Source organism: Gracilinanus agilis, chromosome 2 (genome assembly GCF_016433145.1).
Source record: "Gracilinanus agilis isolate LMUSP501 chromosome 2, AgileGrace, whole genome shotgun sequence".
NCBI classification, from domain to species: Eukaryota; Metazoa; Chordata; class Mammalia; order Didelphimorphia; family Didelphidae; genus Gracilinanus; species Gracilinanus agilis.
Window position 1 is genome coordinate 518,862,575 of NC_058131.1, and position 23,693 is coordinate 518,886,267.

Genomic DNA, 23,693 nt, shown 5'->3' on the forward strand with positions numbered 1-23,693 from the left:
ACCCAATAAAATTATTTTTTGTTGATAATGACATCACTTGTATTTAATAAGAGTTTACATTTTTATACTGCTTTAAGCTTAACAAAAATTTACAACAAATTTGTGAAGTGGGTATTGTAAATACTGTTATCTCTAATTCAGAGATTAAGAAATTGAGGTTAAGACAGGCTCTGACTTAGTCTAACAGTGTGATGTGTTCTGGCTCCAAGACTAGTGATCTTTGGACAAGCATCACACTTCATACGTATTTGTAGACCCCACAATGCCTAGTATACTGCCCTGCACCTGGTAGCCACTTGACACATATCTGGTTAGTGAATGAATATTTCAAATATTCAGCTTAATGACAACTTAAGCCCTGAGCTTCTGAACACAAGATGGAAAGCATGATTTTAAAAAGTAGACTAATATAATTTAAGATAAATATGAATACTTAAAAATTATTTAGGATAAATTTTATAAAATTTCAAAGAACAAAATGGTACATTTAAAAATTTGTACTTACACAGAGGCAGCTGACAAGACTAGATAAGTTGACATAACGTGGAGCAAACATATGAAGCTGCTGAAGACAAGAGATGGCTTGAGCTTGAACAAGGCAATCTGGGTTATCCTGCATCACTGCACATCCCAACAGACAGGATGTTCGTAAGGCAGAAACTGCAGTACTGCTACCTAAAATGAAAAGAAAAAACTTAGTAATTGGATCCATAATGTTTCAAAGTGATGCCACTTCATTATTAAGATGCACAAAGGGAGAAATTAATTTATTTCTAACTTAAAAGAATAAGATTCTTGAAGTAAAATGTATTCTATAAAACTGGGAGATGTTATTTTGTTTATGAAAATACTAATTATTCAGAAAATAAAAGGTCGATTCAATAAGATATCAATAGTAAAGTACTAGAAAGTCACACCAAAATTTTTTGTCTGGACAGCTGGGGTTGGAATTAGCAGATAACCTTAGTGCTGAGTTGTTGGCAAATATACAGCATTAATTGAAAGGCATTTTCTACTACTAAAACTTCATTCCTTTGGTTTTAAACAGACTGAAATGAATAAATTAGTTTTGAGGGACCCATTCACTTATTTTTCATTTGGATGCTTCCTCATATTACATTACTGTTAAAAAAATTCACAATAGTTTACATGATTCTCCAAAAATTAAAGAGAACATGCCAAACAAGCAATCCAGTATCTTACTATACAATGTACTGATTAAAAAAATTCCAATTATCACTTTCTTATGAACTAATCATTTAAAAAGTAGCTATTCAAACCTTGCAGCTCTGGACCCAATGTGGTGATAAGTGTATTCAAACATCTTCCAAGACTTTGGTGAACTTCAGCATGAGTAGGCGGAACAGTCAACAACAACATTAGTATAAGAGAGAGGGTAGATTCCACATGTACATGGTATAGTGGGCCAGAAGAATCAATTATCAGTGAGAGAGAATGCAGGGCCCACGTCTGAGAAGTTAGGGGGAAAAAAAAACAACTGTTACAACAAAGAAGATAATGTTTTTAAGAAATTGTAGTAATGTTAAATAACAGTTCAAATACCTGTTTTAAAGAAATAGATTCCCTAAAAGCTCCTTATCCCCACATCTATCATGAATATCATGGATAAATTTGAAAATGAAATTCCAGGCTATTTTCTTGAAATTAGTTGAAATAAGGGAATTCCATAGTATTTTCTTTAGACTAAGCACACAGATCTCACTCCTATTCAAAAAAACCCATTAGTTTCAAACTTAATTGTGTATTTCATAATGAAATATGTATTTATGCACATCTTAATATTAAACACCATAAAAATCATTTTAAATTCCTTTGTCTATCAATAGTTTATTGCTTGCAGAGACCAGTGGTTTAAAGGCAGTTTAACCAATGGTTTTTTTAAACAATCCCACAAAAAGAAAAAAGATCCTCTCACCTCATCTTGTTTTTTTAAAGCAGTAAAAAATTTCACATCACAATAAACATAAGATAATGTAAACCATACAATAGAGAGAATTAGAATATAGATTATTTCAGGGCAATATCTGCTGATTGATTGAATGCTTCTGATCATTAAGTGAATATAATAAAGCAATTCTACTTTTCAACATCAGGGTCATTAAGATTATATACTCCTGAAGACTGAACCTGAAATATCAAGTTTTATATTTAAAGGGTTTTACTTAAATTCTTCCCCCCTCCTTATGTTTTATTAAGGGAGGAAAACTGTCAATTTAAACAGTAGCAATTGAAGAGTAAAGAAATCTTTCTGCTGACACAGACATAGTGTCCTCCAAGACTTATTTAATAAAAGATATATTTCGCTTTGTCATCCGTAACTCTGAAATATCAGACTTGTTTTCATTAGACCCAATACTTCCAGATTCCTCCTAAAAAAGAATATATAGGGGCAGCTGGGTAGCTCAGTGGAGTGAGAGTCAGGCCTAGAGATGGGAGGTCCTAGGTTCAAACCCGGCCTCAGCCACTTCCCGGCTGTGTGACCCTGGGCAAGTCACTTGACCCCCATTGCCCACCCTTACCAATCTTCCACCTATGAGACAATACAATGAAGTACAAGGGTTTAAAAAAAAAAGAATATATAATAACATGTGAAAGTTACATGAAGAAAAGAAAACCCTGAAAAACAAGTTGGGGTGGTGGGGAAGCTAAGTATAAAACTCGAGTCACAACTAATTGTACCTTTTCATATCATCACTGCAATACAAAAATTATTTACAGTGCTAATCCAGATTTTTTAAAAATAGATGCACTTCAGTTCTGTACATAAATGTTTATGCTTATATAAAATGAGGCTACTAATACTTTTCTACAGCAATGGTCACACACCAGGAAGATCAGGACAAACAAATTAAAAGATGTTGTTTTCTCAAAGGTAAAGAGTGAAAAGACTTTAAATGGTTGATTTCTATACATGGATGTATTTTTTGCTCATGGAAATCTAAGAAGTGCTATAAGGAATGAAGACATGTAAAAAAGTTTCTTGAGGGGAGACACAAGATAATATCATGTATAAAGTTTAACTTTCTATACCTTCTGCAGCATCACATTCTTTTCCTACATTCCAATGCCATAATGTAAGATTGTCCCTTAGCAACTCTATGATAATGGTGCTGCCATTGTATAAATCTTCATTTACTGTATCAAGTCCTAGGGCAATCTCATCATCGAAAGCTCTTTCAGTCAATGTGCAGGCAAGCTCTGGGTTATTAGGATCTCATAGTAAAATGCGGAAAAGTTAAGTGCTAGTGCCAGATAAACTGTATATACAGGTGATGTCTTTTTCTTGCTGATGTCAAATGTTTCTTTAAAAACTCCTTAGGAATTATGGTATGCTTTTGATCATCACTACATGTTACTTGAACCTGTGATAGGAACAGTCTCCCTTTATTTTCACCTTGCTCTATGAATTATCTGCTATTAAAAGCTTATCCAACACTTTTAGGATGGTGCAGATGTATCTTAATTTATGCTCAACTTTCTCCCCATAGCCTTTGACCAGTAGTATCTTATTATAGGTGGTTTTTGTTCAATGCTGAAAATTATTTCAAGCTGACATCTGCCCTCTAAATATATCCTTGCATGTCACAGAGAGCAGGTTGCACTCTTCATCAGAGAGCTTGGTCCACCTCTTGGTTTATTGCCTTTGTGCAGGTAGCCATGTTGTCACAAACTCAAGGTTTGCCTTGTGGATTGTCTTAGCCTTCTCTTTAGTGAACACATATTATTGATGGGATTAGGGACAGTGGCGGCAACATGATCAGGGCTCTGAAGAATGGGAGCAGCAAAAAAGGTGCAGGTGGGAGAAAATCAACCTGCATCAGGAGTCCTTGAAAACTTGCTGCAATCACCACTACTTTGATAAATGCTATGCCCAAGCACTGAGAGAGAGGCTAGAATGTAGAGAAGCTTATGGCTCCAGCTTATAACTATTACCTTTTCTGTTCTGCTTCCCTTCTAGCAGTTTACTATTCTTCAGAACAAAAGTTTGACTTAAAATATTTAATTATCATAAAATTAACCACTGTTCCAAAGATAATTTGTTAAATAGGATAAATGTTACCTTTGTGACACAAAAATTTGGACTCTTTTGTAAAATTAATCAACCAAAGTTATTAAATAAGTGTCCACTCTGTGCCTCTGTGACTCTGTGTCAATTTATTAAATTGACTGTGTGAGTGGGTAGAGAGAAGAGAATTCAAAAGTCTCTGATTTTGAAGAGGTTAAAATTTAGAAGAGCAGATGAAACAATACAAAGTAATGTCATTAACTGCTGGATTAGTATAGACCAGTGGTTCCCAAACTTTTTTGGCCTACCACCCCCTTTCCAGAAAAAATATTACTTAGCACTCTGTCACATACTATCACCGCCCCCAAATGCACCTGTGGCCATCACCGCCCCCCTGGATCGCTGCTGCACCCATGAGGGGGCGGTGGCGCCCACTTTGGGAATCACTGATATAGACTATAGCAGTGATGGGCAAACTTTTTAAAGAGGGGGACAAAGGAAAGGAAATCCTCATCTGTCAGTCTGTTTCTAAGGCAACTCTTTTGAAGTTTCATTGTAGTGTATCCTACTCATTATATTCATCAGATTAGGAATAATGGCAGTGGGATAGAACATTTCAGGGGGCCGCATCTGGCCTGCAGGCCGTAGTTTGCCCATCACTAGACTATACATATTATAATACTTTCAGGAATGATAGGCTAGGATTTGACAAGGAAAATTTTAGAAATGGTAGACAGGACCTAAGTCAGAACCTGAGAGCAGATAAGAATTGGTAGCAAAGGAAAGAGCATAAGAAGAAAGCAAAAGAAAGCACCAGAGGCAGGAATGAAAATGACATTTATGCAGGGAAGCCAAAGGAGATCAGATAGAATTGAAATTTGACATGATAGGAAACAAAGCTAAATCATTATGGTAGGGTTATTTGATAATAAAAATAAAAAATCAGAATGGGAATTTTGATTTGATTCAAAAGGCAATTGGAATTCATTATGAAGTTTTTAAGCAGGCAAGTAATATTATGTGTTTTAGAAAGACTAATTTGCAAGAGGGATTTGAATGGGAAAGAAACTGAGATAGCAGTCAGATATGAAAGTAAAGAAGTAATTGAGGGATGAAGTAGTATGGGCTGAGACTTAATAATGTGGTAACATTAGAAAGTAAGGGAAGATCTGAGAAACATTTTTGAAGGAATAACTAAAAGGTTTTCATGCTTGAGTTGAAAAGACAAGCAAAAGAGAAAAGAAAAAAAAGAAAAGAGTTACAAAAGATATCAGTGTTTTAACTCGGAAATGGAGACAATGGTGTATCATGGATAAAAAATGGTGTATCATGGATAAAAAATGGTGAGATACAAAGTTGGTGAAGATTTGGGGGAAGATAAGTTTAATATGAATTTGAGGTTTTGAAAAAAAAACAAAAAATAAAGAAGTAATCAAGGCTAAAAATGACTTTGCAAATCAATACAGAAAAAGATTTTCTGTGAATTGTTAATTCATGAAAAAAGAAAAATCTCATAACACTTAACAAAATGCATGTTTCTGATGAAGGTTATCAAATGAAGTACCTTACCCGTACATCAGGAGAAGTTCCATCCTGTGACAAAGTGTAAAGGATTCCAATGCAAGCATTCAAGTGCTGAGAAGACCCCACTCTTCCTAAATATCTATGCAGGGATCCCAGAGCCAAAGAATGTCCTGTTCTGGTTACTACATCCCTAGCTGATTTCAGTCTATTTTATGGGAAAAAAAATAAAATTTTTAATAAAAGAGAATGCAATTATATTGTCAGGCTAAATTTCCTGAATAACTATCATCAATTATGAAACTAGAACAATATTACAGTTAGGTAATAACATATTCAGAAATTTTAACTATACTGAAGAGTAATAGTTTAAAATGAATTATAATTAATGATTCATTATGAATAGCTCCATTTTCATTCAGGTAAATGTGTACTAAAACTTTAGTTCAAGTGCATCTGTAGACATGTTTCTATGTTTTAAGACAGTAGTAATTCTGCTATAATATTCACTAAACACTTTATAATTTCTTAGATAATCATACTCCATACAAAAGCAAAAAAAGCCTGTATTATCAGGAAATTTATTACACACTCAATTCAGACACATATGTTATACTGGAAGAAAGAAGTAATGCAAGGAATATGTTCTGAATAGTGTTCTATTTTGAAATACTTTCATTAAAGTATTTTATTGGTTTTATTTTATAAAATTCCATTTTACTTTTAGTTGAGTTCTCTCTCTCCCATCTCTACTAACCATGGAGAAGAAAAGAAAAATAAAAAGCACTACAAATATGTATAATTAAGCAAAATAAATTTCCATGTTAATAATGTCCACCAAAAAAGAAAATATGCTTTAATCAATCTGCACCCTTGAGTCCCTCAGCTCTATATCTGGAGGTAAATAGCATGTTGTTTTATTAATCTTATTTTATAAGTCCTTAGAAATTGTGGCTGCTCATTATGTTGTTCAGAGTTCCTAAGTCTTTCAAATTGGTTTTCTTGATAGTACTGTTTTTATTACATAAATTATTCTTCCAGTTCTGCTCATCTCACTTTGCACCAGTTCCTACAAGTCTTCCTAAATTTTTCTAAAATCATCTCCTTCATCATTTCTTATAGCACAATAGTATTACATCACCTTGTTCTGCCATTTCCCAGTTTATGGATACTCCCTTAATTTGTAATTCTTTGCCAATATGAAAAGTGCTATAAATATTTTTGAACATATGGGTCCTTTTCTTCTATTTTTGATCTTCTAAGGATATAGACCAAGTAGTAGTAGGATATGACAGGTTTTTGGGGATAGTTTCAAACTGTTTTCTGGAATGGTTGGACCAAGCTACATTAATTGTTTTTTTCAAAGCTCCTCTGACATTTGTCAATTCTCATTTTTGTTAACTTTGCCAATCTGATGAGATAAAGTAGAACCTTAAGATTTGTTTTAATTTACCGTTTTCTAATTATTAGCGAATTAGATGACTTTTTCATATGGATCTTGATAGCCTGGATTATTCCCTGAAAACTTCCTAAACGCTACACACACGTACACACACACGCACACATATCTTTTTTTTTCACTCTGAGTCTTTCAGAAGATAGATATCTTTGGAATTATGGATGTCATTGTATAAAAATGTTCTCGTCCTTTTCACTTAACTTTGTATCAGTTCATACAAATATTCTCAGGTTTCTATGAAATTATGCCCTTCATCATTTCACTGAGAAAAATAACATTCCATCACATTTATATACCATAACTTGTTCATCCTCCAGCTGATAGTTATTCCTTTAGATTCCCATGTCATCTCAAAAAAAAAAGAGGTATAAATATTTTTATTCATTCTTAAAGTTTGTTTTGCTTAGGACTAACCCCTCCATTAATTTGCCAAGTCTCTAATTCTCCTTTTTCCCCTTCTATTTCCCTGTTGAGTGAAATGTATTTCTATACCCAGCTGTATTTATGTGAACTCTCCTGATTTTGTGAGTTAATTTTCCCTACCTTTCCTTTTCTTCTTCCACCCCTCTTGCCAGTGTATTTATTCCTCTTCCCATTCTTGGCTTAAGATCAAGATATAACAGAACCATTTCAAAGTCTAAGTGGACTCCCTGTATGAACACTAATGATGACAGATTTTGCTAGGATCACATATCATCTCATATTTTAACCTTTACCATTATTCATGTTTATCTTTTTTTTCTTTTAAAGTCCTTACTTTCTATATCAGAATACAAGGTGGAAGATGGTAATGGATAGGCAATGGGGATTAAGTGACTTGCCCAGGGTCACATAGCCAGGAAGTGAGCCAGATTTCCAGGCCTGGCTTTCTAACCACTGAGCTACCTAGCTGCCCCTGATGTTTATTTTTATATTTCTCTTCACTCCTGTGAATGTTCAAATGTTTGAATTTCAACATTTCTCCATGGCTCTGGCCATTCCATGAGGAATGCTTTGAAATCCTCTATTTCCTTAGAGATCTGTTTCCCCTTACCTGTGGCATCATACTCAGTTTTGCCAGGCAAGTTATTTTTGGCAGTAAGCTGATATCCTTTGCCTTCTAGAATGTCACATAGCAAGTTATCCACTCCTTTATAATGGTGACTGCTAAATTATGTGAGATTCTGTGTTTCCTTGGTACTTGAATTCTTTCTTTTTGACTACTTGAAGTATTTTCTTTGACCTGGAAGTTCTGGATTTTTATTAATGTTCCTGGGAGTTTGCATTTTTGTGTTTCTTCTTTTATTTATTAAAACCCTTGCCTTCCATCTTGGAGTCAATACTGTGTATTGGCTCCAAGGCAGAAGAGTGGTAAGGGTAGGCAAGGGGGGTCAAGTGACTTGCCCAAGGTCAAACAGCCAGGAAGTGTCTGAGGCCAGATTTAAACCTAGGAACTCCCGTCTCTAGGCCTGGTTCTCAATCCACTGGGCCACCCAGCTGCCTCCTTTGTGTTTCTTTCAAGAGGTAAGAGATGAATTCTTTCTATTTTCATTTTGTTCTAATGTTTCTAAGAGATTTGGGCAGTTTTCTTTTAAGATTTAGGTGGTACACTAGGCCTAGAATGAGGAGGACTTGAATTCAAATCCAGCCTCAGACACTTATTAGATGTGTGATCCTGGGCAAGTCACATGGATGAAATAATCTTTCAATCCAAAACAACTTGGAATGCTGGCACAAAAACTATTGCATCAGAGCGAAAGTATAGCACAAAACAGCATGCCAAGGCAGGTCCCACCATGAAAACAGGCCTTGGCTGGGAGTGGGGGATTGGGGGAGGAGATGTGTGTACCTAAATTAGAAGCAAAGGTTTTCTGAGATCTTTAGCCACAGAGGTAAAGGAGATCAGACAACTGCTAAGAAGATTAAAGGGGTCCCTTTGCTAGCATTGGGTGTAAGACTCTTGTCATGTTGCCCATGGTCTCAGGGTGAGGAGGAACATTAGCACACATCAGGGCTTGCAGCCACAGGGGACCAGAGGACCCCTGTTCCTAAGGTAGCAAAGAATGCTTATGGTTACTCATAGGCCAAAGCACAGGCCTGGAGAGTATTAAACACACTGCTCCTTACATCATATCATCTTGAAAAAACTGAAAGCATGCCTGCCCTTTGATACAGCCATACCATTGTTGGGTTTGTACCCCAAAGAGATCATAAATAAACAGACTTGTACGAAAATATTTATAGCTGCGCTTTCTGTGGTGGCAACAAATTGGAAAAGGAGGGAATGTCCTTCAATTGGGGAATGGCTGAACAAACTGTGGTATATGCTGGTGATGGAATACTATTGTGCTCAAAGGAATAATAAACTGGAGGAATTCCATGTGAATTGGAAAGACCTCCAGGAATTGATGCAGTGTGAAAGGAGCAGAACCAGGAGAACATTGTACACAGAGACTGATATACTGTGGTAAAATCGAATGTAATGGACTTCTGTACTAGCAGCAATGCAATGACCCAGGACAATTCTGAGGGATTTATGATAAAGAACGCTACCCACATTCAGAGGAAGGACTGCAGGAGAGGAAACATATAAGAAAAACAACTGCTTGAACGCATGGGTCGGGGTGGACATGATTGGGGATGTGGACTCGAAACTACCACACCAATGCAACTATCAACAATTTGGAAATAGGTCTTGTTCAAGGACACATGATAAAACCAGTGGAAATGTGCGTTGGCCATGGGTGGGAGGAGTGAGGGAGGTGAAGGGGAAAGCAGGAGCATGAATCATGTAACCATGTTAAGAATGAATATTAATAAATGTTTAAATTAAAAAAAAACAAACAAACAAAAAAAAAAAACTGAAAGCAGATAGATCCCTGGAGCTAGTTCTGAAAGCAGTTATAAAAAAAAACCTGAAGCTTGGAACAGTGCTCCCTTCACCGTAGTTACAAAGCCCAACTTTAACAGTTTTTTAATTAAAATTTAAAAAGGGGGGCAGCTGGGTAGCTCAGTGGATTGAGAGCCAGGCCTAGAGATGGGAGGTCCTAGGTTCAAATCCGGCCTCAGACACTTCCCAGCTGTGTGACCCTGGGCAAGTCACTTGACCCCCATTGCCTACCCTCACCAATCTTCCACCTATAAGTCAATACACAGAAGTTAAGGGTTTAAAAAATAAAAAAAATAAATAAATTTAAAAAGGCTGGAAAATGAGCAAACAATAATAAAAAAAATAAATTTTCAGGGAGTTTGTTGCCTGGCAAAGGTTTTATACCTGTTGTGCCAAGCTAATAATTCCCTTTCCAATTCTTCCAGAACTTTCATTTCTTTCCTATTTCCTAAAGTGCATTTTTCATTTTTATTTCATTTGCAAAAATATTTTAAAACTTTTTTTTTCTTGCTTTATCTCTTCTAGGAATTCTGGTCTAGTATTTAAAATAAACTTCATTGAAGCATAATAGAATCCGCTCCAGCCTCTTATTTTAATTCTGTATGTATCCATTTGTTTTAAGTGTGTATCTTGTAGTTAGATTTTTGGATTCTGGTTTCTGGTTTCTAAAACACCCTGTTATTGATATTCTTCCAATCTATTAGGTGAATCCATTCCACTCACACTCACAGTTATGACAGAAAATTGTGAATTTCCCTTCACACTTTTTTTCCTTCACCCCTGCTTTAAGAGTTTGTTTCACTACTGGGTATTACTTCCCTGAAGTTACCCTCCCTTTAAGTCTCTCTCCATTTTTTCTTAATATCTTGTTCTTATTTCTGTATTGGGCAAGATGTATTTCTATAATCAACTGTGTGTATGTGTATTCTTCTTTCTTTTTACCATTTCAGATTATAGTGAGAATTCAAGGGTTACTTGCTACCCTCTCCCTACACTCTTGTTGTAGTACTGACTTCTATTTGTGCACTCCATTTATGTAGGATAATTTTCCCCTTTCTTCTTCTCCCTTACTCCCTTCTCCCAGGGTGTTAATTTTCTTTACCCTTCCAGTCTTTTTTTTGGAATCATCAAAACATAATGGAATCAGGGCAGCTGGGTAGCTCAGTGGATTGAGAGTCAGGCCTAGAGACGGGAGGTCCTAGGTTCAAATCCGGCCTCAGACACTTCTCAGCTGTGTGACCCTGGGCAAGTCACTTGACCCCCATTGCCCACCCTTACCACTCTTCCACAGAATACACAGAAGCTAAGGGTTTAAAAAAAAACAAAACATAATGGAATCACTCACTGTCCCTGTCTAGTGAAATTTCTTCTGTAACTTCTGAGGATGATAGAGATTTGAGGAGTAATATGTACCATTCTCCATATAAGAATATAGACAGTTTAATCTTGTTTAGTCCTTTATGATTGCACTCTCATACGAACCTCTTAGTACTCCTTATGATTCCTATGTTTATAAGTCATATTTTCTACTCAGCTCTAGTTTTTTTCAAGAGGAATATTTGGAATTCCTTTATTTCATTAAAGATCAATTTCCCCCCCCTTATGGGATTATATTCAATTTTTCTGGTTAAGTAATTCTTGATTGTAAGTCTAAATCCATTGAAGTTTTTTGGGGGAAGGTGATTGGTAGAGTCTTCCAAATTCTACTTTCCTCCTCAATTCTAAGAAATTTGGGCATTTGTCTTTTATAATTTCTTGAAATATGATCTCCTGCCTCTTTTTGTGCATGTTCATGGTTTTCAGGTAGTCTGGTAATTCTTAAAATTATTTCTCCTCAATATTTAAAAAAATGTATTTTTCAGAGAACACCTTTATTTTATAATAATTAGTAGAGATAGTCAGTAGACTAGGAAGGGGAAAGTAGTCACACAAACACAACAGGGGTAAAATAGCCAAACAAAATGAAGCCCTTCTCCCTACTTCCCACCCCCAACCCCTAGGGCAACCAGCAAAACCCTTAGCAACTAAAGTGAAAAAAAAATGGCAGAACCCCCAGAAGAACTGGGAAGGCTATGAGAAGGGTCATTAAATATGAGATGTGGGGTAAGAGGCACCCCCAAATCTTTGGGATTTTTCCTATATTTCACATTTTCTTCCTTTTTTTTTTTGTCCTTTTGTCTTTTACTTTTTCTTGATGTCCTTGAAATATTTAGCTTTTATTTGGTCAGGTCTAATTTTCAATGAGTTATTTACTTTGTTAAAGTTTAGTACCTGCTTTTCCTCTTTTCATATCTTTCTTCCATTGCTTTCATTTCTTTTTTTCATTTTTGCCTCTAACGCTTTCACTTAGTCTTGCCCCTCCCCCTTGTTTTCTGTCTTAGTAATAATTCTAAGTTTGAAGGGTAAGAACTAGACAAATGAAATTAAATGACATGCCCAGAGTCACACAGCTAGGAAGTGTGTGGGGCCAGATTTCAACCCAGGTCTTCCTGACTCCAGGCACCATATCTACTGTGCTACCTAATTTGTTCCTTTTAATTTTTGTTTTGTTTTTGTTTTTGTTTTTTTTTAAACCCTTGTACTTCGGTGTATTGTCTCATAGGTGGAAGATTGGTAAGGGTGGGCAATGGGGGTCAAGTGACTTGCCCAGGGTCACACAGCTGAGAAGTGGCTGAGGCCGGGTTTGAACCTAGGACCTCCTGTCTCTAGGCCTGACTCTCACTCCACTGAGCTACCCAGCTGCCCCCCTTTTAATTTTAAAAATTCACTTTTAGCTCCTTTTTTTCTCCTTCATTTTTAATTGTCATGCAACACTCAATTCCATATTGGTCACTGTTGTAAGAGCAAATTCATACATAACAAAAACCCCAAAATAAAACCATAAATACATCAATATGAAAGATGACTCCAACAGTTCTTTCTCTGGAGTTGGATTTTAGCTTTTTAAAGGCTTATTTAACTCTACTAGGAATTCTTGCTGGATTTCTATCTAAGCTGCAATTTTCTTGGAGACTTTGCTAACAGTATGTTTTTGAGTCACTGTCTTCTTCTGGATTATGTTTTGAACTTCCTTGTTGCCATAATAGCTATTTATGGTGAGATTCTTTGTTTGCTTTTGCTTCACAGCTTGACTTTATATTAGCAATGGGCTCTGTGCACTTCAGGAATGGAATGTTTGTCTTGAACTTCTGTCCGTTTACATGCTTCTCCTGCTTTCACAGTTCAAATTAGGGACCTGAAGTTTTCAGCACTTCCAAATTTATGTAATGTGGACAGAGGTCTGCTCATTGCCTTCCTGGTCTGAACTCTGCGAAGTTCCAAACTCAAATTGTCATCTATTGGATTATAGTCTGTTGGGAGTTTCAGGGGATTGCTGCTAGTCTCTGACACTATCAGCTTACTGGAAGGCTCTGCAAGCTTTACTTTGGTCTGTCACTATTGCCATGATTATTCTATTTCAGGCTTCCATCTTAGGCTAGGGGCTAGAGTCAAGTCCTCACATGGCTTTGGGATCAGAGTCCCACTTGCTACACAGCTTCATTTTGTTTCTTGAACTTGTTCACTGTTCCATAAACAGCCAGGTATGACATTGTGACTGCTTCTCTCCACCCTGGATCTGTGACCTAGGACTGGTTAGTGAATGACAAAGCTGCCAAATGACCCATACCCTATACTAACACACTCAGGGATCTCTGGGATCTCTTTCTGCCTCAGTTATTTATTTCTTGGCTCTTTAAAAGCCACTAAAATCCATTTTTATAAAGGAGAGAATTTTTTTTTCTCATAAAAACATTCAAAGGTAGGAAAGCTAAATGTTATTGCCTATAATTATTATGTGAGGACATTTGGTTTAGATGGTATGATTAGCTTAGTCCAAAAAATAGAACTAACTGAGGTAAAATTGAGACTAGAAAGTACTTTCCTCACTCTAAACTTGCTATTTTTTTCAAGTATATCATTGCTGCTACCTCTCTACTTTAGCTTTGTACAATAGAAATCTTTAAAAAACAATGGCAATATACATTTCACAGAGTCAGCTATATAAAGTGTCATCCATTATATAGATAGTGACATTATTAAACAATGATTTGGGAGTACTTCCAAAAGAAAACTGTGATTACTATGAATACAGGTTCATTTAGAACAGGTAATTTCTGACTAACAACTACTTTTTTTGAAAGGATATTACACAAGCATATTAAGTAAATGCTACAGATACATTCCACATGGATTTGAGCAAGATATATGACAAAATTATCCACATTTCCTTGTAAACAAGATAAGAGTTGTGGGGGATGATAGGATATATCAGGTGTATCTGAAACTTGGGGAACAAGAAACCAAAGAGTGATGATTAATAAATGCCAACTTAGAAAGAAGTCTCTCACAATAGGGTTTTCTTTTGTTCAACACTTTTATTAATGATGTGGATAAAAACAGACATTATGCCTATCAAATTTGTACATGATAAAACTCTGGTAAGGAGAGCTAACTTATTAAATTTTAAAAAACCCATAATGACTAACTAAAATAATTTGGCATATAACAAAACAGGGGGTTTGATGTGCTGCAAGCTATATGAATCAAAAGCATGATACGGTGGAAAAAATCTAGTGTGAATATAGTCTCCATTAAAAGTATAATGTTCACAATAAGTAAGGATGCTGTGCTGCTACACACTTTTGTTCTCATTAGACATCTATAGTATTCTAATTAGTTCTGGCTGCCACAGGTAATCTGGAACATGTCCAGAGGTGACCAGGGTAGTGGGGAAGGGAGTCTCAAAACTATCCTAAAGAAAGATCAATATAAGAAACTATGGGGGGGGGGGTGCAGAACTAGAGAGCAAGAGGAGAATGATAGCTATTTTAAGGTATTTAAAAGGATGTCATGTGAAAATAAATGAGTCTCATTCGGCTTGTTTCTAGAGGAGATAACTTGGAACAACCAGTGGAAGTTGCGGAGATACAGATTTTGTCTTAAAAAGGAAAAACTTCCAATTAGAACTATTCAAAAACTGGAATGGGCTTCCTTGAGAAGTAGTAAGTTCATCTTCAAGCAGAGGCTAGACATGAGCCTGGATTACTTACTGGATTAAAATGTAACTGGGAAATGTTTAACAAAATAAAAATAAAACATAACAGATAATGTTAACTTCTGGTTTTCTATGTCAATATGAGACCGTTAGGGATCCATTTCTATTTGAATTTGACATCCCTGGGCTAGATAATTACTTGCCGGGAACTAGGTATGAGGTGGACCTGATAAGTTTTGAGATTCCATCTCATTCTGAGATTTTATGCCTCTCAGTACAGCATCTCTCATTAAAACATAAGAAGCTCATAAAAAGCTCAGGTAATTATTTCCTAAAATCAATAAAATGAGGGTTTTCCCCCCTGCATTTGAATATTCTATATCTTTCTTTTCCCTTATAAAAGATCCACCAAGTGGGAACTTTTTTGAATTAGCTTGTTATGATATCACTAACAAAATAGATGGCTTCAAATCAACTTTTGATAAGAACATTAAAATACAAAGTTATTAAATGTTAACTTTACTTACTTGTCAAAGCTAACCTGTGCTAATCCAGCAGTGAAGGAGCCATCACCAATCACTTGGGCCAATCTAGCCAAACCCTCTGCAGCAGCACATCGCATTAAGGGGTTGGCACTTTCCAAGGCTCCCATCAATAATGTTAGTGCAGGCCTTCTAATTTCTTCTGAGCCTAAATTTCCTTTGGAGCTGGCCACATACTGAAATACAAACAAGTATCTATATTAGCAACTGCAACTTGGCAAAGCTAGAAATGGGTATTCTTATTGAGGAATTTCCATATATACCCTAATTGAATTTCATATTGTCAAAGAATAAGAATACAGTAAATATATATTTAACACTTAAAATATACTTATATTCTCAAAACAATGTATGACACAAATACATTTTCAATGACCAGATTAATTTTAAACAATTATATTATAACTGTACATGTGTTCACTAAGAGAGTTTAAGTCAGAAAGAATGAAAATCATTTTAAAGTGCTACTTTTAAACATTACTTTAATGGAGAGATAAAAATGTGGTAGTAAGTGGGTTAGAATATATTATAAATGAGGCACTGGGCAAGAAAAGCAGCATAAAACATGTCAAAGAAACATGACTGGTAAAAAATACGGGATAGTAACAGGGGAGTATAGTATAATAATATACTCTAATATATAATAATATAGTAATAGTATGGAGGAAAAAAATCAATGAACAGTTCATGTGAAGTACTCCTATTCACTCATAACCTGTGATTTAGGGATAGTCCTTGTCCTTCAGGCATATTTATAGGCTGACAGAGATAGATGAAATTTTTATGTAGTAGTACATGAGTAGGCCCTGAATAAGGATGATTAACATTTTTGGAGGATTTACTCAAACTGATAAGCTCATAGATTGGGCATTCAAGGAAAAATTATTATTTCACTAAATACTATGATTTGAGATTTTCTTTTTTCTTTCTTTGTCTGTCTAAAAACTACACATAAGGAGATAACCTCAGAGAAAAATGGTCACGTCAATGCCAACAGGAGCAAGATAACCCCTTTTCCTAGTATATAGAAGGCTATTTCTATAATCATTCATGCCCAATTCCATTCACTTATGCTAAATAATTATTGAGCATATTGCATATATAAAAGGTACCATGCTAAGTGTTGAGGAAATTACAAAGAAAAAGACCATTTTATTTTCAAGATGTGGAAATAAAATACAAATATTAGGTAAAGTAGAGAATGATATAGGTAGAAGAGGTACAAAACAGTCTGAGAGTTCAGGGAGATATTACTTTTAGCTCAGGGAATCTATTTTTGGCTTTGTATTCGCTGCATATCAAATATACAAATAATAGACATTTAATGAATGTTGAATTGATCAGCACTTTATATTGTTTGAGATGTAGAGTACTAGAAATTTGTAAGAACAAGAGGCTTCAGTGAAGAAAGTGGTTTGACCCCTCAAAAAAAAATAAAGGACTCTGAAGCAGAGGGTGAAGAAAGCAATTATTTCTATTTCTTCATTAAAATCAGACCATTAGAAATATAAGAGCATCTAGAGAGATCATCTAGAGCAGAAGTTATTAATCTGGGTTTCATAAACTTTGATAATTATATTTCAATATGACTGGTTTCCTTTCTAAGCTTATGAATTTGAAAACATTATTCTGAGGAATACAGAGGATTCACTTGACTATCAAAGGGGTCTATGACACAAAAAAGGTTAAGAATGACTGAACTCATTTCAAAATTTTACAGATGAAACAACAGAGGCCCTGTGTTATCTAAGAGCGCTCTTGGCCACTCTGAATGTAGTACACTGGATAGTTAACTTGGAATCAGGAAGACATGAATTCAAATCTTTCCTCTATTACTAACCATGAACAAACCAAAATTTAGTCTCTGATGTTCAGTTTCTTAACTGTAACCTGTTACTTCACAAACTTACTGAGGTTCAAATGAGAAAACTATAAAGCACTTAGCAAAATTTAATGTACTACATAAATGTCAGTCATTATAATTAATAATTTAGGATTTCTTGTCATGCTTTTTCTAGGCCCTAAAGCACATAAATTTGTTTGCTTTTAAATAGGTTAATAGTTGTAATATATCTTGATGTCTTTAAATTAAAAGTATCAAATAGAAATATAAATGTTCTATATTAAAATCTATTATTACTATACTTATCAACATAACTATTAAAAACAGGTCAGTGGCTCACAGAGGATAAATTGCCAGTCCTAGAGTGAGAAAAACTGATTTCAAATCTGGCCTCAAACACTCACTAGCTGTGTAATCCTGGGCAAGTCATTCATGCCTGTTTGCCTCAGTTTCCCCATTTGTAAAATGAGCTGGGGAAGGAAATGACAAACTACTCTAGTATCTTTGACAAGAAAACCCTAATGAGGTCATGAAAAATTAGACACAAGTGAAAATATTTAAAATATTATTCCTAGGAAAGAATTAATTTTAGAGGTATAATATGATTACTAAAGTTCACGAATTATTACAATGCTTTATTATAATGAGATCACCTAGGCTATACCTGTGAAACTTCACTCTGGAAGATCCTATCCAAGATGTAAACTCTCTAAGTACAAGGCCTAGTGATAGATCTTAATTTGTCTGTTTTCTCATGACTAGCCTACTGAATTTGGAGAGGCTTATCACCAGCCACAGAGCAACTCCCTAATATGATTCCTTAAATTATAAAAATATGTACTCTGGAGAGTAAAAGGAGCACTTACAGTAATGAATTGCAGATTCTTGAACTACTGAAGTAATATGGGTATTATATGGTCTTTAAGATGACTTTTTTGACTCCTCTCTAATAATGTCTATATATATATATTCCTCAAGGTTTGAGAATTAGTAATTAGAGGTAGGAAATCATCTATTATTATACTAAAACCGTTAAATTAGTTTTATTTTATTTTCCCCTTTATTTTGATTTTATTATTATTTTTAATTAACAGAATTTATTTACAAGAATCTCAGCCTCTTTCTCCCCTTTCCACATCATAGAAGGCATCATTGGGAAATAGATATGTGTAGATTATATCATTCATGTTTCCATTTTCCAGTTCATTCTCTGGAAATGACATTCACAAGGTATTCTTCAAGTATTAAATCTGTAGCTGTGTATACTGTTCTCTTGGTTCTACTTATTTTACTGTTCATTATCCCAAGTAGTTCTTTTCAAGTTTAAAATTAGCCTGCTCATTGTTTCTTATGGCCTAGTAGTATTCTATCACAACAATATACCACAGTTTGTTTCTTCATTCATTCCCCAAATGGTGGGCATCTCCTCAATTTCCAGTTCTTTGCTAAACACAAAGAGAGCTGCTATAAATATTTTTGAACATAGAAGTTCTTTTCCCTTTTCCCTGATCCCCTTGGGAAACAAAGTTATCAATTGTACTGCAGGTCTAAGGATATATATATATATATATATACACATATATACATACAATTTTATGACTCTTTGGATGTAATTCAAATTGCTCTCCAAAATGCTAATCAGTTCACATTTCCACCAATAGTGTAATAGTGTCCCCAATTTTCCTCATCCCCTCCAACATTTGTCATTTTGCCCTTTTGTCATTTTAGCCAAAGTGAGTGTGAGATAATATCTCAGAATTATTTTGGTGTGCATTTCTCTAATAAGTAGTGATTTGGAGCATTTCTGTGTGTGTGTGTGTGTGTGTGTGTGTGTGTGTGTGTGTGTGTACTTTTGATTTCTTCATCTGAAAATTGTCTGTCCATACCTTTTGCCCATTTATCAATTGTGGGTCAGTTCTTATTCTCATAAATTTGGCAAAAGTTCTCTTTTAGAGAGATTAATTTATGAGATTTTTAGATATGAGACCTCTATCCAAGAGGCTGCCTATAAAAATTCCCCTCCCCCAATTTTCTGCTTTCCTTCTAATCTTGTCAACATGTTTTATTTTACAAATTTTCAATTTAATGTACTCAAAATCATCCATTTACATCTTAAAATGCTCTCCATCTCTTGTTGACTCATAAATTCCTCGCCTATAAATCTCATAGATAATACATTCCCTTTTCTTCTAAATTAGTCGTCTCCTTTTATGTCTAGATGATATATCCATTTTGATTTTCTTTTAGTGAATGGTGTAAGGTATTGTTCTATATCTAGTTTGTTCCAAACTAGCTTTCAATTGTCCCAGCAATTTTTACCAAATAGTGATTTCTTATCCCCCAAACCTGGATCTATGCTTTTGCCAAACACAAGGTCAACATAATCCTTTACTACTGTTTGTTATATGTCTATCCTGTTCCATTGACCTGCCTTTCTATTTCTTAGCCTATACCAGACAGTTTTGATAATTATTGTTTTATAATACTATTTAAAATCTGGTACTACTAGATCTTCTTCCTTAATATTTTTTCATTAATTCTTTTGATATTTGTGATCTTTTATTCTTCCAAATGAATTTTGTTATTATTTTTTCTAGCTCAATAAGATATTTTGGTAATTTAATTGGGATGGCATTGAATAAGTAGGTTAGTTTAGGTAGGATTGTCATTTTAATTATATTGGATCTGTCTACCCAAGAACAATTAATATTCCTCCAATTTCTTGAAGACATTTAATCCTTTGCTAACATCTCCAGTGATATTCCTTCTCTCATGAAGATGAAGAGCAAATCCCGGAAGAATTCTCTCTTGCCTTTCTAGACATTCCTTTTGCTATTATTGCTGAATAATTTATTTTCATTTGAAGTTCATAGGATCACAGAATTAGGAGCTGAAAGGGCCTTCTAAAAGCTGGACTCTGACACTTCCTGGCTGTGTGATCCTGGGCAATTCACTTAACTTTCATTGCCTAGCTCTTACTACTCTTCTTTGAAGTAAAATTTCAAATTTACTTCACATTATTCTTTTTTACAAATCACACATCAGGCACATTGGATTAGTAGGTATTACTCTTAACTTATTAGCATGTTACCTTCTGTCTCTGGGCATTTGTACAAACTGAGATGCAGAGTGATACAATGGAGAGAGTGCTAGATTTGGAGTCAGGAAAATATGAATTAAAATCCTGCCTCAGATCTATAAAAGCTTAACCTCTCTAAGGCTCAATTTCTACATCCATAAAATAAGAATAGTAATTAACATCTGGATCATAGAGTTATTGTGAGGATCAAATAAAATAACATATATATATCACTTAGAACTTTTAAAGAGCTATATAAAGATTAACGATTATTCCTCCATGCCTACAAAGTACTCTCTCCTCATTTTTAACTTCAACAATCTTTATGTTTCTCAGCTCAAATCAGGTTCCACCTTTGGGTAGCTTTCCTTGATCCTGAGATGAAAACATTCTCTTTTTAAACATTCTGGTGCACTTCTCTGGACCTCTCCTTTGTGAGTAATGGGGATCACTCCTTAACTCATGTTATACTTTCTTTCATATTCCCTATTGAATCCCTAACTCCTTGGGATGTCTATTCCTTAAAGTCAGATCCTGTGCTTCATATTTATTTCCCAAGTCTAGCAGAGTGTTTCATATGGGCATCCATATGAAATACCTATTTATGAAATAATTAATGTAATGAAATAACATAAGTAAAGATCTCAGTCTAGTGCCTGGTACATTTTGCATAAATGTTTGTAGTTGTTATTAGGCATTTCACAAATGCAAGCAGAACTGCTGAATTTTTCTAAGTAGATCCAGAGAGAGACTGGCATACAAATCTATTAGTCTATATTTGGTTTAGGTTGCTTTAAGTCTCTTTTAAACAGTATTTTTTGTTATAAATATATGTATATAAAGACATTCATATATACACATATTAGGACAAATTACTATTACAACTGGTAACTGATAGTCCTCTAGCCAAGAGTGGACCTCTCCTCAGTTATAGTACCAAATGTAAATAAAACAAATTAATATTAAATAGATACACAATAAGAGCCATAATTTTGATCCATATAGAATAACAACTTGACAAAATGTGAAGCTCATTTAGCTTCATGCAAGAATTTACAGTAATATTTTAATGTCAAACCCACAAAGGAGCAGATCTTTAGATCATGATTAACACCCCCACCCCGCCCAAACAAAAACCCTCATTATGTACAATATAGTATAATTAGGATAAACAGGAAATTATAAGCATGATAAAATTACAAATGTCTTCAATCTTTTCTTCAGTAATTATTATTATTGATTAAAGTAGATGGTTTACAATAGTAATTTAACTCTAGATCCTTTGTGAGGTTTGGTGAGTTTGTACCAGATAACATCAGCAACCTAGACTCTAAGCTAAAGGGCAGTTTGGAGAAATATTTCATGTTCATAAAGCTATCAAAATTTTATGCATAATGCAATTTCAAGGACTTTTAAAATACGTATTACTTGTACAGTTTCCTATGCTTAGTAGGTACTCAATAAAAATTTGCTGATACTATAAAGACAGAAACACATACTGAACATTTTAAGACTCCTATGCTATACATTTAATGCTTTTCTTACACTGAAAGAGCAGCCAATCTTATATATAAAATATGCAATACACAAAATTGTCAGGGCTACTCAGATTATGTAATTAAGATTCAGAACCAATGATCCAAAGTTATAGATGTAGAGTCTGAGTATCAGATTGACATAGAAAAACTGAATTAAAAAAAATGAGATTGTATACAATGATAAGAAAGGAAAAAAGTTCAACTCTTGAAACAATTTCCTCAGGAGATGAAGGTAGATGAGGCTACTGCTTTTTTTAAGGCATTTTTTTGGGGGGAGGTAATTGAAAGAACACACAAGCAGATGTTTATTTATAAAAATATAAGGCTTACCTTCAAAAAACTAGAAAATGCTGACAAAACATGTAATTGTACTACTTGCTGACGAGATGATTTTGTGTGTTTTATACTGTCCAAAAGTAGTTCCAATACTGAAAGCCTTAAAAATCAAAAGCAAAAATGTTAAAAAGCAGATATAAGTAAAACAAAATATTTATTTAAAAAGTAAGTCAAAAAAACCTCCCCAGTGTTTCTATAGCAATTTGATACTTAATTATTTCATGATGAGTACTAAAACTTATACAATTGATGAGAAAAAACTTGAAATTATATGGAAAAGGAATCCAATTAGATTAAATAACACATCAAAGATATAAGATTTTTTGGGGAGAATTCTGTCTACCAATATGAATAGAATGCAACTCATCTGTAACAAGGGACAACTAGGTGGTGCAGTGGATAGAGTGCACATTCTGGAGTTTGGAAGACTCATCTTTCTGTGTCCAAATCTGGCTTTCAAATACATTAGCTGTGTGACTCTGGGCAAGTCACTTAACTCTGCTTTAGTTTTCTCATCTGTAAAATGAACTAGAAGAAAATGGCAAACCAATCTAATTATCTTTACTAAGAAAACCTCAAATGGGGTTACAAAGAGTCAGACATGATCAAAACAGCTGAACAACAATGTCTGTAAACAGTAACATAGACTTGGAGAATAACCAAGATAGACAGAGATTATGTAATTTGTTCAGGATCATAGACCTAGTGTCAGAGACAAAATTGAACTCAGTTATTCCAAATCCAGGTCCAGCATTGTGCCATACAGCCTCTTTAATAATGTAAAGGAGAGAATGGGAATGCTTAAAAAGCATTTTTCTTATCTACCCAAAAGGCTATGTCATATGATTTTTTCCCTTAAATCCCTATGGCACATCCAGACCATTCATTTATAAGTATCATTTGACAACTGTACCTCCTTAGATGTTCATTTCATTCAATTATATCATCTTTCAAGATTATGCTCACTCTTAAATATTCTCTAGGAAATTCTCCCCTCTCATATGACTTTTGTACCTAGTTACACTCTTTTTCCATCCCAATCTCTTACCATCACTTTCAATGATGTCAACATTTATACTGGTGATTCTTCTAACAGAAGCTTCTCAATTTATCACCATCAATTCTTAGGAACTTCATCTCCTCAAATCTGTACCTATACTTAGAGTATCTTAAGTTATTTCATCTCTAAAATTCTAAACTCTGAAATTTTCTTTCCCTATTCTTATTCACATACCTTTCCTACTGCATCCCGTTCTCCTAAATCTGCTCTTCATCCATATCATGACCTCTGGTCCTTTGAAGCCTCCAAATTCATACATTATATCTCTTTGCTGGCTTTATGGCTCTTCTTTCAGAATTGATTTTATTATCAGCAATTTTCAATAATAATGAATTCTATAACCTTTTAATTCCTGTACTCTCTTAGTACTTTTACTATTCGTGC

The 23,693-nt window shown here is 34.6% G+C and overlaps 1 protein-coding gene across 1 annotated transcript in view; it reads right to left on the bottom strand.

The window, feature by feature from the left end:
* HEATR5A (HEAT repeat containing 5A) overlaps positions 1–23,693 on the bottom strand; it is a 169,100-nt gene that overhangs the window by 69,744 nt on the left and 75,663 nt on the right. Inside the window, exons 16-20 of the mRNA XM_044665059.1 lie at positions 22,244–22,349; positions 15,439–15,629; positions 5,597–5,756; positions 1,281–1,470; positions 506–675 (exon numbers count right to left, since the gene is read on the bottom strand). Of these exons, the coding sequence (XP_044520994.1) occupies positions 506–675; positions 1,281–1,470; positions 5,597–5,756; positions 15,439–15,629; positions 22,244–22,349 (817 nt within the window). The remainder of the gene's footprint in view (positions 1–505; positions 676–1,280; positions 1,471–5,596; positions 5,757–15,438; positions 15,630–22,243; positions 22,350–23,693) is intronic.